The sequence below is a fragment of the Ambystoma mexicanum genome, chromosome 11, assembly GCF_040938575.1.
Source record: "Ambystoma mexicanum isolate Mex_15411 chromosome 11, UKY_AmexF1_1, whole genome shotgun sequence".
NCBI classification, from domain to species: Eukaryota; Metazoa; Chordata; class Amphibia; order Caudata; family Ambystomatidae; genus Ambystoma; species Ambystoma mexicanum.
In genome coordinates, this window is record NC_090934.1 from 1,384,513,980 (window position 1) to 1,384,528,218 (window position 14,239).

Below are 14,239 nucleotides of genomic sequence, written 5' to 3' on the forward strand. Positions count from 1 at the left end.
GCATTCCTTTCTAGGCGGCTCATTAAGAGTTTCAACAAACTCCTCAGTCCCGCGGCCTTGCCCTTTCATATTCAGACAACAATGTTTGTTGAGCAGAGTAAGCAGAATTCGCAAGAATTGCAAGCTGCAAAGCAGTTTAGACAGAAAGCAATGAGCAATGGTTAACAGGCAAAATGGCGATTCTTGCTACGTTTAAAATGGCCGCTTGTTGGTCAAGCATAGCAGTCTGTATTTCTATAATTCTGTGCATAAGACGGTTGGCCTTTGGCCATCAAGATACGTCTATCATCCAAATGAAGGGTATTCATTTTTCCAGATTGACAACTGGGCCTAGACCATCAGGGTTACAACAGAAATACCTACCATTAAACCAGTAATTGAGGGCAGCCAGCCAGATACTCCCAATACAGACTTTCCACAAGATGAACTGCAATCTTTGTTCTGCGGTGGGCCTGCGTGGGGAAAGGGGGCAGGGCTATATAAAGATTTTCTTGTATGAAAAAAAAACGACCAAGTGGGGAAGACTAGGCCAGATTGGCCAGGGACAGCAGACCAACCAGAGGCTAAACAAGACGGCTAAAATGGACCCTAGGAAAAAAAATAAGTTGTAGGTTGTTCAGGTGAAGTCAGAGGAGAAGGCAGGTCAAGAGACCAGAGGATTGTGGAGGCAATATTTGAAGCAGCTGAGGTATTGGTTAGTGAGTGGAAGCCATACTGCATTGTGAGGGTGTATTAAAGGGTTGGGGGTGCTTAGCAGAGAGAGTGTAGGGAGTGAGTGTGAAGTGTGTGTAAGTTAAGGAAGGGTGTTGGGAGTAGAAGCTGGGTAGTGGCAGTGTGGAGGAGGGAGTAGTAACATACACATGTGGAGCAATAAATGTGCATACATTTGTGATATTTTGTATTTTGGGCATTGGGCATCTCCCTGTTAACTGGTTAATATGTTGATTGTACATGCAAGTTGTATGCAAGTTTGTACATTTTGACCAAGGGTATAAACATATTTGAATATAGAGCAAGTTTGTTTGTTTGTTTTATTATTTATATTGCGCAATTATACCCAAGGGTATCAGGGTGCAGCAGTTACAAGAATATGCGAAGCTTATGAAGGTACACATTGGGCCTCATTACAACTCAGGCGGTAAGGGGTTTACGGCAGCGTTAACAGCGCCGACCCTTACCGCCTGATTACGAGGTCCCCTAGCGCCATGGTGCTTTTAACACCTGCTTTTAGCAGGTGTTAAAATCCATGGCGCTAAGGGACCATGGAGTTAATTACGCCACCGTAATTTACGGTGGCGTAATTAACGCCTTCCCCACTCCCATTATGCCCTATGGGGCAAAAATGGGAATGGGGAAGGGTAAATGGGGATTGGGGACTTACCGCCCCGCCTAGGTCGGAATGGGGCGGTAAGTCCGCCAACCACCATGGCGTAAACGTAGTTTACGCCATGGTGGTAAAGTCACGGCCCAGGCGGTAACTTACCGCCTGGGTCGTAATGAGGCCCATTGACAGTAAGGAGTATATACAGACTGGTATGGAGGGCAGACAAACTAAGCAGTAAAAAACAGAATTACAAGAGTGGGCACACATGTTACATGGTGTGCAGATGGCGAGAAAGCAGCCATAGCATTAACCACCTAGGTGGTCGTTCAGTTTCAACCATGATGTTACCTTAGCGCGGAAGTGCAAATAGGGCATGTCTATTCGCAGGTTAGGAGGCAGGGAGTTCCAAGTGTGGGATGGAAGGCCAGTCTTTGTACGCAGTTCTGAGGGGTCTGGAGGAGGCTTGTCTGTGGAATCTGTTGATCAGGTAGATCGGAGCAGCGTTGTTGAGAGATTTATAGGTAAGTGAAGCAGTTTTTAGGAGTATTTTGTTTCTAGTTGATAGCCAGTTCTGTTGGCTGAGTCCTGAGATGTGTACTCTTCTGGGGATGCCTAAGGCTGCTCTCAGGGCATTGTAAGGTAGTAGCCTTGAAAGTTCCCAGGTAAAGGGCGTTACAGTAGTCAAGGCGGGCAAGTATAAGGGCTCTGGCGAGTGTGACGCAGCTAGTGTCTGAAAGAAATGGTTTAGCTGAGCGGATCAATTTTCATGTGTATGCCGATGATGATGCCAGAGAACTCAGTTGTCTTTTGAAGGAAAGGTTGGAATCCAAGTAGAATCCCATGGTTTTAACCTCCTGTCCAACTTTGATATTGTTCCCATCTATCATGAAGGATTTGTAGGCCGGGCTGAGTTTCTTTAGACTAGGCGTGGTACCCAAGATGATAAGCTCCGTTTTCTCATCATTCAGGCATAGTCCATGAATGGCCATCCATGCCTGGATGATGGTGTACACCCTATTTATCAAGGCCAAATCCTTTCCATAATCTCCTGAAAGCGGAAGGAGGATCTGGGTATCATCTGCATAGTTAGTGTAGGCGATATCGAGATGATCCAAATCATCGAAATGGGGCTTGGTAAATATGTTGTAAAGTGTTGGGGAGACACATGAGCCCTGTGGGACACCACAGGTAATGGGTATCGGGTCTGCTGCTGCAGTGGGAGAGAAGACCCTCATGGTTCTTCCGTTAAGAAAATAGGTAATCCATGTGATGGCCTCAGAAGAGAAATGTGCTGCTGTGTGGAGGTGTGAGCATTGGACAGAGTGATCAACCAAGTCAAAAGCTGCAGATAGGTCGAGGAGGAGGAGTAGGGCAACTTGCCCTTTGTCCCCGAGTGTGTCTATTTGAGCTTTCAAGTCAATAAGTGCAGTTTCAGTCCTGTGTTGCGGACGGAACCCTGATTGTCTGGACCCTAAAAGGTGGTGTTCTTCCAAGTGCTTCTGAATTTGTACGTAAGCAACCTTGTCTAGGATTTTTAGTAAGAAAGGAACGGTCGTTATGGGTCGGTAATTTGTAGGTGTGGCTGGATCAAGGGTAGGTTTTTTAATAAAGGCAATACCCAAGATTGTTTTAGATTGGTGGGGATGGAGCCGGTGGTAAAGGAAGGATTGATTAGTTTAGTGATGAAAGGTGACAGATCATGGGCGTTATCTTTGATAAATTGAGCTGGGCACAGATCCCCCAGGCAGTTGTAGGTTTTCAGAGATAGGATAATTTTTTCCACTTAGAGAGTGTTAACTTTAGAGAACTTGAAGCAGGAGGGATCTATGGTTGTGCTCTTATCTGGGCTTTTCGATGGGAGCATATCTTTTATGGCCGCTTTTTTACTGGAAATTTTGTTTTTAAGGGTCTTAATCTTTTGGCCAGGGCGTTTTGAATTTCTGAACACCAATTTTTATCTTTGGTGCAGGTATCGGGAGGTAGTATAGGGGTTTCGACTTCTTTAAGAATAGAGAAGAGTTCTTTCATGTTGGATTTAGCTAAGGATATGCGAGAGTCAAAGGAGGTTCGTTTGGCCAAGTAAATTTCTTTTTTATAGAGTGCGGCCATTTTGGATAGTTTGAGTTTGTTTTCAGCTGGTGGAAGGTTTTTCCAGGTAGCTTCGCAGTTTCTCTTTTGTTGCCTTAGGTTTTTCAGGAATGGTGTGTACCATTTGTTAAGGTGCGTTTTCGGTTTGCTCGGTCTGAGTTTGAGTGGGGCGATGAGGTCCAGTGCTGTGGCCATCGCCTTGCTATATTCATCAACTAGGATCTCTGGGTCCAAGTTGTCTGAGAGTATGTCGAGTTTGGGGAGTAAATCCGGGATGAGTCTTTCTGGTGTAATGTTCTTCTTGTTTCTGATGAGAGTGGGGGGGGCATTGAGATGGGCGGAGGTGGAGGTCTGTCGGTGGATAACCAGACCAAAACTAGGTGGTGGTCTGTCCAGATTAGCGGTGAGATATTGGTGATGTTCGCTAGACAATTGTGGTCGACCACCCAATCAAGTATTCTGCCCTTCGAGTGGGTGGGTACCATGCATCTTTGCGCAAAGCCTAGTTCGGCAAGAGTGGTGATAATGGTACTAGCTGTTGGGTCTGCAAGGTTGTTATATCCTACATTAAAGTCCCCCAGGGTGAGGATTTGAGACAAACTTTTCAGATTGCTGGCTAGAATGGTGTTAAGGTCTTCATCGAAGGTGCCGATGGGGCCTGGCGGGCAGTAGATCAGATGAATAGTAAGAGTTTGTGTATTGGTGAGTGGGACTTTGGCTGACAGAATTACGCAGGATCGGACGTTGACGGGAGTTACTAGTCTCATAGATAGACTGCATTTGTGTATAATGGAGTTCATCCGGCCAACAGGTTCACTGAACATGGGATATGTGCATTTCTGCCCTTACAACTTAGCAAATCTGTTCCACCTCAGGTAGCAAATAAAGCGGTTTTCCAACTCTGTAAAAATCACTCAAAATCTTTAAAGAATACAATTTATTTTAATCAACTCACGTTTCATGGGTGCCAAAAAAGAAGATTGGATACTTATTTGCTGGAGGCTTCACAGCTCCCTCTGGTAGTTCATCAATCTGTTAGGTGTAGAAGTACAGATATTATATTGTATTAAAAAGAATATGACTTTTATACATTAACCTTATTCTTAACATTTTTCACTCAATCTAGCAAACACCAAAAAGCAAATGCAATATTCTATTTAATCTTATTTGCTTCAAACTGTAAATAAAAATGGGAAAAAAGTGTTCACATGTTTTCACTAGTATAGTTCCCTATTTAAAGATTTTGTTTTTCAGTGTAATCCTGAACTACAACTGTCGGCATTCCACTTCAGCAAACACAAAACCAGCGCTGGATTACTCCCTAGAATTCATTTGTGAGGTTCTTCCGTGAATATCATTTAGCACTGTACAAACAATAGAGATCCCTGTAAAACAGCACATCAAACCCAGCTTACTACAACAAGTACTTCTGTTTCCATTTGTTCCAATCAATTATCCCCACCAAACGGTTTAAGAAGGTTTTTGTGGTGAGTATTATAATCATTAGGGCATTTATTGAGTGCAGGCCTTGCTTGGGAAAGCAGCTTAGTGCTTTACAATCATAGGAGGAAGAAAATGGTGAGGGGAACAGAGGAACAAGAGAGTGGGGAGTTAACAACAGGGGAGGGGGAAGGTGGGTAATTTGGTAGCATGAGATTGACAAGCAACCAGGGGAGGAAGCAGCAGGGATCAGATCCCCCAGTCTCAGTTAGGGTGGTGTGATAAATCTGATAGTGTCATCACTCCTTTCCCAGGGTAACCTCTCTCCATGTGGCCAGAGAATGGCAGCCACTACCTGATCCTGTGGGTGGCTATATGAGGGAGGATGACATGAGGGGAGGCAGCCCTCTGGGAATTGTCATGACATCATCGGATAAGACATTGTATCCCACTTTTTCTTTTGAGGATACCCCCACCATTCCCCATGCAGTAATGGCATATTATCATACCTCCCACCTAGGAAGAGTATGATGACACTTTCACAGGCTCTCATACAAGTCATCAAAACCTAACTTGCCTTTCAAGACTCCTGAAAGCACTTTCCCAGACTCTGCACACAAACTATCAGAATACAGACTTGCCTTGCGCTAAATACAACAATACTATAACGAAGAAGATGAGCTGAGTAATGAAGATCAATGGAGTCCAAGAGCACAAGATGCGGTCTAGTTTTTAATAGGAATATAACCGATGCTGGAAATGTTAACCGGCAAACCAGCTGACAGTCAGATGCTGGCAGAAGAATGCTTCTGCATGCATCCTAACTGTGTTTGAACACCACCCCATCCGTGCCCCCTTGTGACTGTCTTTTTTTAATATAATGGTTTTGTACCTTTGTAGGTTCAGTACTGGCAGAGGGACCGTGGGGCTGGTGCGAGGTCTGTGGAGCCAACTTGTTCACCAAAAAATAAGAGTAGTGCCGACTCTAGGCGAGAGTATGCTGCAAGGCCGCTAGAAGCAGACAAAAGGCTTCTGGGTGTTCGCAGGTACTGCAAGGCAGCCTCCAATCCACAAAATCCAGGTCAAATACAGAGCAAACTAGCAGGAGCCGCAAGAGGCAGAGAAGCAGAGGCGGTGAGAGGGAGAAAATCGCAAAGCACCGCCACAGGAGAACCAACATACTCCAACCAGAGCCGGCGAGTCCACCCAAGGGGAAGCAGGTACATCGGGGCGTATTGGCAACCCTGCCAAAACCGAATGAACGTGAATAAAGTATATGCGAGAGAACAAGTGAGTGAATATTTCTTAATAAAGGCAGAGCAAAATAATAGGAGACTATCAAGTTTGTGTGTGTATGCAGTACACATGTAAAAGAAGCCCTGGCAGGATAGTATAACAAGCGGATTCAAGTCACAAGATTAATATATATATACAGATTGCTGAAATTGAGGCTCAAACAATATTTTTTGCATGGCACTGAGTCACTACAGTATATTACGAAAAGGTTAAAAACATGGTGGCCATGTAAAACACAGCTAACAGGAAAGGATGTGTGGCAGAAACATTGAAAGAGGACTAGTCCATTTGGATCATAGAGTTTGAGAAAGCATATAGGTTGTGTCCAAATATTCAATCTAATGTGTGATCAAGCCACCAGTAGTTGGCGAAACACCTTATGTGCAGCCTCTTCTGCAAATTCTACTGTGTTTAATGAATAAATGTACCCTTTACCTTCCCGTGTGAGTGCAAGGTATTTTATAAGTCAGAGCACAAGTGCGGTCCTGGATATTTCTTGTGTTTAGAACTATATATAAAGTCCTGGCAGGAGAGAATAACAGGCAGATGCAAGTTGTAAGCATGTTCATGTGAGAAAGAACTGGCAAGAAAGATTACCAGGCGTGGTCGAGTTAAACAGTGTGTAATATACATCACCTAAGAAAGTCCTGATAAGGATACATCATGACTAGCAAAAGGCTGAGGAAACATTAAAGGAGAAGTCCGGTCAGCAATGTTATTGGCCCAATCAATCAGCAATGTATTTTTGAGCATACATCAATCGATCGTAAAAAATAAACCCAATGCATCTTTTTTTCTCACATTTACACAAATCCAAACTGACTGGTTGGGTACCGCTATCTTGTACTAAACTTAGCTGTCAATCCATCGCCTAAGGTTCAAGTGCCCCTGCGGCAGTAATTCATATCAACCACCCCTCAAGCTGACATTACTAGACACTTACGCCCCTTTTCACGATGGCGATACAGGTCTCATTTCAACGTCCTCTGTGCGCAATCTATTGACATGTCTCCATGGAAATGTCAAGACGCCTCTTTCCTCGACAAGTGATCAGACAAAATCTGAGTTTTTTCCATTTATGACAGTCTATTTCATTACCAAACCTCCCTGACTTTGTTTTGCTCTGTGCAGCTATCTACCAAGTATGATGTACTGAGAACAGGTACTTTACACTACCTAAAATTAACTCTGTAATCACTTTTTTAAAAAAAAAATTTATATTATGTACTAATGTCTTTACCAAACCAGATTAAAATTCTACATTTACATGGCTTTTTTTGTACACGTGTCAATCCGAAATTTCAAAGTGTGTGCCTATTATTCTCGTCTTTGCACTATGTTTTTTTTTAACACAGCTGATCCTGCTCTTATTTTTCTTGTACGTTGCATTTTACGGTAAAACCTCATTTTGTTACTGTATACAAGCAAAAACCTAGTTATTTTTCTCACTTCTAATTTTATACTTCAATATTCAGGAATTATGGCAACAATTCAGGCCTCTCTCTGTATTTGCATTGTTTAGTCAATCGATGAAGGCAATATTCAATATTTAATGAAGTTGACAGTTATGTTAAGCAGCCATCACTTCTCAATGTTGTTGGGGGTGTAATTTTCTATTTTGACACATTATGTTAAACTACAACTACTTATTACATTCCGGAATATTGCTCTTTTCTTCAAAATATAATATTATTTTCTCCTTTTTGTGAAAAGAAAGAACTTTCAAGCTGTGTTTGGGTGTGTGTGTTGATCTTCCTGGTTCTGATTTGGCTAACGTTATGACGTTGGTGGACAGGGTTTGTTTGGCTACGTTGTACACAGACGTCATATGAATAGGTGAAGCATATTGTTTTGACTAGTGATGTCAGTTTGAGGGGCAGGTGGTCTGAATTACTGCCGCAAGGCACTTGAACTTAGGACGATAGATCAACGGCTAAGTGTAGCACAAGATGGCGGTACCCAACCCAGCAGTTTCGCATGTGCAAATGTGTAAAAAACAAAGGTTAAAATGCATTGGATTTTTTTAACAATCGATCGACGTATGCTCACAAATATATGCCTGATCGATTGGGTTAATAACATTTCTGAACAAACCTCCCCTTTAAAGAGGAGAGAAAACCTGGCAGGAGAGTACACCAGGTATCCTAACAAGATACAGACAGAATGCAAAGTTGTTTTGTCAAACAGTTGTGTTGTTGATCAAGAAAAAAACTTACAAAACTGATTTTCTTGAAAGTATAAAAATGAGTGAAGAGAAATCCAGCGGAAGGGACCCACCCTCTGGAACAAGGAACTGTATTCCTTATGGAACTTTCTTGTGTTGGAGTTATGCATTTTATTTTTGAAAATTTGTACACTACTATAGGCCAAAGACATTTTCCATTTTCACCTTAGAATAGATTTTTAGAATGCGAGTGCCAGAATAGTACTTTGGATACAGGGCATTTTGCTTTGAACATTCTGAAATTTGACAGACCCTTCATGTTTGTTTTAGATATGGAAACACCTCTTAGAGCAGGGGCAGAGAGGCATTTCCCAACCCCCTTTTATTTTTATAAAAGTCTTTGGCCAAAACCATAAACCCTGTGTCCACGCCTCATTCCTGGCTCCTCACAGTGGGGAGTGGAGGGTGTGTGGACCTAGGTGCTATGGAGGAGCCATTCCTTGAAGAGGAGGGATCTTTAGCGCCTTCCTTAACTGCAGAAGCAAGGGGGAAGAGTCTGATGTTAATGGGAGGAGGTTCCACAGTCTTGGGGCATAGACAGAAATTGCCTCTCTTCTGGTTGTTTCCTTCATGTACTGGCAGAGTTCAAGCACGTCTTTACTTCTGGTGGATCCTAGGCCTCCAAAGATACTGAGGCCGATTCATGGAATTAATGTGTGCTGAAAATTCCAGCGCAAGCGTGCGAATCGCAGCACAAGTGCGAAAATCGCAGCGGAACCCGCGCACAGCGATTCATGGAAGTCTGTGCATGTGTAAATCCATGGATGTGCGCTAAAATCCTGCGTGGCGCACGCTGGCGCACACGTCTTCAAACAGCGTGCGCTACACGCACAGCGAAAGCGCACATAGCGAAGCGCACACAACAAAAGTAGGCATAATACGGGTGTAAAACGCGGAATGGGGAACAACGCGTGAAAATGTGGGTGTCACGGGGGGGGGAAGTACAGGAGGCAAATGCGCGGAACGCCCACACGTGCGCCTACAACACGTATTCATGGAATCGAACGGGGCTAACGCGTGCGCCAAAAAAGACGCTCTAATCCGGAAACATGTACGCCAGCTGGAAGCAGGCGTACGTGGACCCGCACAGCATAAAAGTGCGCGCAAACAACAAACAAGCTCAGACGCCAAGATGAATATACCGTTCCTCGCAGCAGTGGTGGTGGAATACCGCAGGAGGAGGATAGTCGGGCCCAGAATTTTTACACCCAGAACCAGCCTTTTTGGGATGCCTGATGACCAGGTGTATGGGAGGTACAGGTTTCCACCTCACATAATACTCGACCTTGGTGAGTGAGTGGGAGGATGACCTCACATCACCCACCCTGTGCTCCCAAGCACTGAGCCCCTTGGAAAAGGTGCTCAATGTACTGCACTTCTTGGCTTCTGGTTCATTTCAGCGGACAACTGCCATAGTGGGGGGTCTCACAGGCCACGCAGTCACGCTACCTGCACCAGGTGTTGGCCATCATGACTGCACGCCCATCAGTCCGCAGGCACACATACCTACCCAGAACACCTGCAGAAAGGCAGGCTGTCGTCCAGGATTTTTACGGGGTGGCACACTTCCCCAAAGTGCTAGGTGCCACTGACTGCACCCATGTGGCTCTACGTCCTCCAAGGGCAACTGAGCACATCTACAGAAACCGCAAGCACTGGCATTCCATCAACATGCAGGTAGTAGGTGATGCCAAGGGAATCATCACCTCAGTATATGCCAACTATCCAGGGTCCACCCATGATAGTTTCATTTACAGAATGTCAACCCTAAACCGGGACCTAGAAGCTGGGCGGCATGGCAATACATGGCTGCTTGGTGATTATAAATGCCCCTGCACATGCATGCATGTCAGATACTGAGTAATGTCACAACCCCACTAATGATACCCATCATCACCTCCCCAGGGGACAGTGCCTACCCACTGAGCACCCAATGATGACGCCAATTCGGAAACCCAACACACCAACCGAGGTAAGATACAACACAGCCCATATTGCAACCTGGGGCATATTGGAGCGCACATTCGGAGTGCTCAAGTCACGTTTTCGCTCCGTTGACCGCTCTGGTGGGCAGCTGCTATACGTTCCCCCAGTAGTGTGCAGGATCACAGTGGCAGCATGTGTCCTGCACAACGTTGCAACATGCCGGGGCCTGCCGGTGGACATGGTGGTGCCCCCACATCCCCAACCACAAGCACGGCCGCTGCGCATGGGAGGGGAAAGGGCACGTGGTGAGGCAGCCCGTACGCAGCTGGTGGCTAATTACTTCACCTAAAATCACACCCCTGTAGAGTGCACACAGCCCTGGCACATACCAGCTGACAATCAATGATGATGACATAAGGGACAGTCAACTGTTACAACCATACCAGCCTGAGATTGGTCTCCTGGAATTGTTACTTTGTGTGCATCCCTACCTGCCGAAAGACAACCAATGCTGTGTCACAAAAAAAAACACATTTATGCTGCATGAATGACTACCCCTTGCAAAATACAACATGAAAATAGCGCTATGTCACCCAACCCCTCCCCAGCTCCGCCACCCAACACACCATGGCATGTCATGCAATGTGAAAGCAAACAAAGCAATGCACAAGACCGGACACAAGTGTCACAAAGTGCTCTGTCCCAAATGGAAACTGCCCACAGACAATATGCTTCCAGTAATCAATAACAAACAGCACACATGAACAAATACTTACCACCAACACAAAACAGCAACACACCATGAAACATTGTAAAAACATGACAGTACTAAGTGAAACCTGAATAAGGCAGCACATCGACCCCTTCCAACTGTAAAGTGTTGCTGCCACGCAAATGTGTCAGTGTACATACAACATGAATTCCATCTGCAAAGGAGACGGCCTTGTGAAGACATGAGGAAGGAACCTGCAAATTAGGAGGAAGACATGGATGCACAAGCACATATCAATACACCATGCATTGTACAATATAACAATACCCACTAGGGATGTACACACAGTATTGACTACAGACTGCCCACACAGCTCATGGGAGCCCAATGTCACTGTGTAAGTCACTGTCACTTGGTCACACCCTTTGCAAGCCCATGGAAACGTGAAGCAGGAGGGGTGTGTGTCACGAACCCAAGCATCTAACCCAAACTCAGGACAAGCCTGCATGTGCCCAGCCGGAATACAGTGGATGCCCACGGGAGCCACACAAGGCAACACACTGTAAAAAAATAAATAAATAAATAAAAATGGCCACGTGGGGGGGCACCCAGGAGGTTCAAGGACAGGGTGCACACCAACACCCACCTGCGTGGATGTTGCGGAAAAAAAAAATACCTCCATGGGCTCATGGCCTGCACGGCTATGACATTGTGGGAGAACTGCTGTCACTCTCTTCACCCTCTGCTGCTGCATCAGGAGGTGATTGCACTATGGGAGGCAGCCCACGCAAAGCCCTGGTATGGTCCTCCATGGCAGCAAGCATGCAGGTCTGGAAGGTCTGATTCTGGAGGATTAAAGTGCGGAGATCCCCATGCAGCACGTCACGGGTTGCCTGCACTTCTACACGCATGGCCTCGTGGGATGCCCGGATCTCCTCACGTGTTGCCTGCAGCTCAGCGGAGAGCGAACGTGTGAGCTGCTCCAGCTGCTGTTCTGCCCTAACATTTTGGGAAGCCTCAAGTTCAAGCAGACTCTGCCTGAGGTTATGGAGTTCCACCCTCAGGTCTTCCCTGTGGCCCTGTGACTCTATTGATATGGATTCGCGCAGAGTCTCCAGTGCCGCCCGTCGGTCTCTGTTGGACGTCAACATGTCTTCCCTGTGTGATTGGCAAATTGAGTCTGTTGCCTGCTGTTGCTGCTCCATCTGCCTTTCAGGGGGGATAATGGAAGTGGCCACCCTCTCCATTGCCTGAGCCATCCTTTCTACTGATGCTGCCTGTTGGGTTGCCATACCGTACATGGAGTTTTCCCATACAGTATTGCCTGGTGGCGCACGGCCACCGCGTCGGCGGGCACCACACCTGTTCGGGGCAAGGCGATCTGCACCTTGCTGTGCTGGCACTGCCTGAGGCTGCAGGACTGCATTCCCCTCTGATCTGCTGGGCCAGGAACAGGATCAGATGCTGTGGAGTGTGACCCTGCATCCGTAACCGCCAAAGGCGGACCTACCAACACTGACATCCCCATAGAGGGTTCTAACCCTGGTGCAGGTGGGCTGGACAGAACAGAATCCCTGCCAAAAGCACTGACCTGCAACAGCACAGAAGTCTCATCATCCGACTCAGCACCTGAATAGAGGTCTAGGGAGCTGCACCCAGAGGCACCCCTCAACAGTATGGTCTGCAGTACCAAAGTGCTTTCACCCACCACCACACCACGTCCCCCACTGGTGCCTGGTCGTGGCTGAGAATCCTTCTGGGTCTGCACCATCTCCTGAACCTCACAAGCATAAAGTGCATCGTCACCTGCAAAAACATGAAACACAAGAAATGGAAACAGGCATGAGCACCATAGCACACACATAGGCCTGACAAGACAGAGATCCTGTACATGGTGTACACATGTCCCACATGACTATAACCCTGGCATGCATGCACTGTCAATGATTTTGAAGGGGAGTCAAAAAGGCAGACAATGAGGACACCAATATGGAAAAGCAACACATTCGCAGCATGTCGTGTAGCACTGGCATCACACATCAGCCTGTGAGTGGCATGTCCAATACACATACATGACACATGCCAGCCCACAGATGTCATGTAGCATAGCCATGGTAAATTAGACAACTACAGCGATATGTCAATGAATGAGTACTGTCACACATCCATGTCACATGGACATGATGAGAAGATTAATGCAGAATAGTGTTGCAAAATATGCATGTGCCACACATTGCAACACATCCAGTGTACAATTAGACAGTGATTTTAGGCAGATATACACATCAATGGTTGGTCACTTCAACATGACAGGAAGCAACTATCATGTTCCACATGCAAACAGCCCCTAAAAATAAATTTCAGCAGGCCAATACTCCCTCGCCCTGAATGGTTTAATCATTCACATAACCAGGTAACTAAAGTGGCACAATGTGGGGTGTAAACAATGACAGAAGCATGTCACATATGTGGCATTAGGGATGGAAAAAGCATATGAAAAATTGGATAATCTAAACAATCAGCCTGAATGAACACAGAAAAAACAGAACAATGTTGTTGCAAGATGATAGTTCAAGTGCAACAGCAGTAATGTGGGGCTAATTGGCTACTGTGGGCAGAAGGGATACTGTCATACCCAAATCAAAGGCACGTGAATGTATTGGAGGAAGCACATGGGTGACCCATAACACTCAGGAGTACACACCCTCACCAGAACCCATCACCCAAACAACATACACATGGATTACACACACATGCATGGGCACTCACCGGACAATGCCTCGTAATCAGGTAGCCCTCCCACGCCTTGGTCTGTTCCTCTGTGACTAAGGTCCCAGCAACAGACTCATGTTCAGTGCGTTTGTTGTCCTCTGGTGGAGACCCACCGCCAGTCACCAGAGTAGCGGCATGATTTGAGGCCAGCTTGTTCTTTGCTCTGCGTTTCAGGTCATTCCACCGCTTGTAGCAATCATCAGCTGTGCGCCTCACAAATCCAAGGGCACTTATGCGGTCCACGATGGTCTGCCAGTGTGCCCTACGTTGACCAGGTGTGGTCTTGCACCCTGCAGTCACCACCATTTCGCAGCTATGTGCTGACACGTAGGTCACAAGTGCATTAAGTTCGGGGTCATTAAAGCTAGGCTTCCTTGACGTGCCGGACTGTGTAGACGTGTCTGGGGTCTCAGCCTGTAGTGCCAGAGCACCCTTATTCCTCTTCTTCAAAGGTGGA

At 46.1% G+C, this 14,239-nt stretch overlaps 1 protein-coding gene across 1 annotated transcript in view; it reads right to left on the reverse strand.

The window, feature by feature from the left end:
* HDGFL3 (HDGF like 3) overlaps nt 1-14,239 on the reverse strand; it is a 193,038-nt gene that overhangs the window by 140,318 nt on the left and 38,481 nt on the right. The window contains exon 2 of the mRNA XM_069624988.1: nt 4,368-4,444. Coding sequence (XP_069481089.1) covers nt 4,368-4,444 — 77 coding nt within the window. The remainder of the gene's footprint in view (nt 1-4,367; nt 4,445-14,239) is intronic.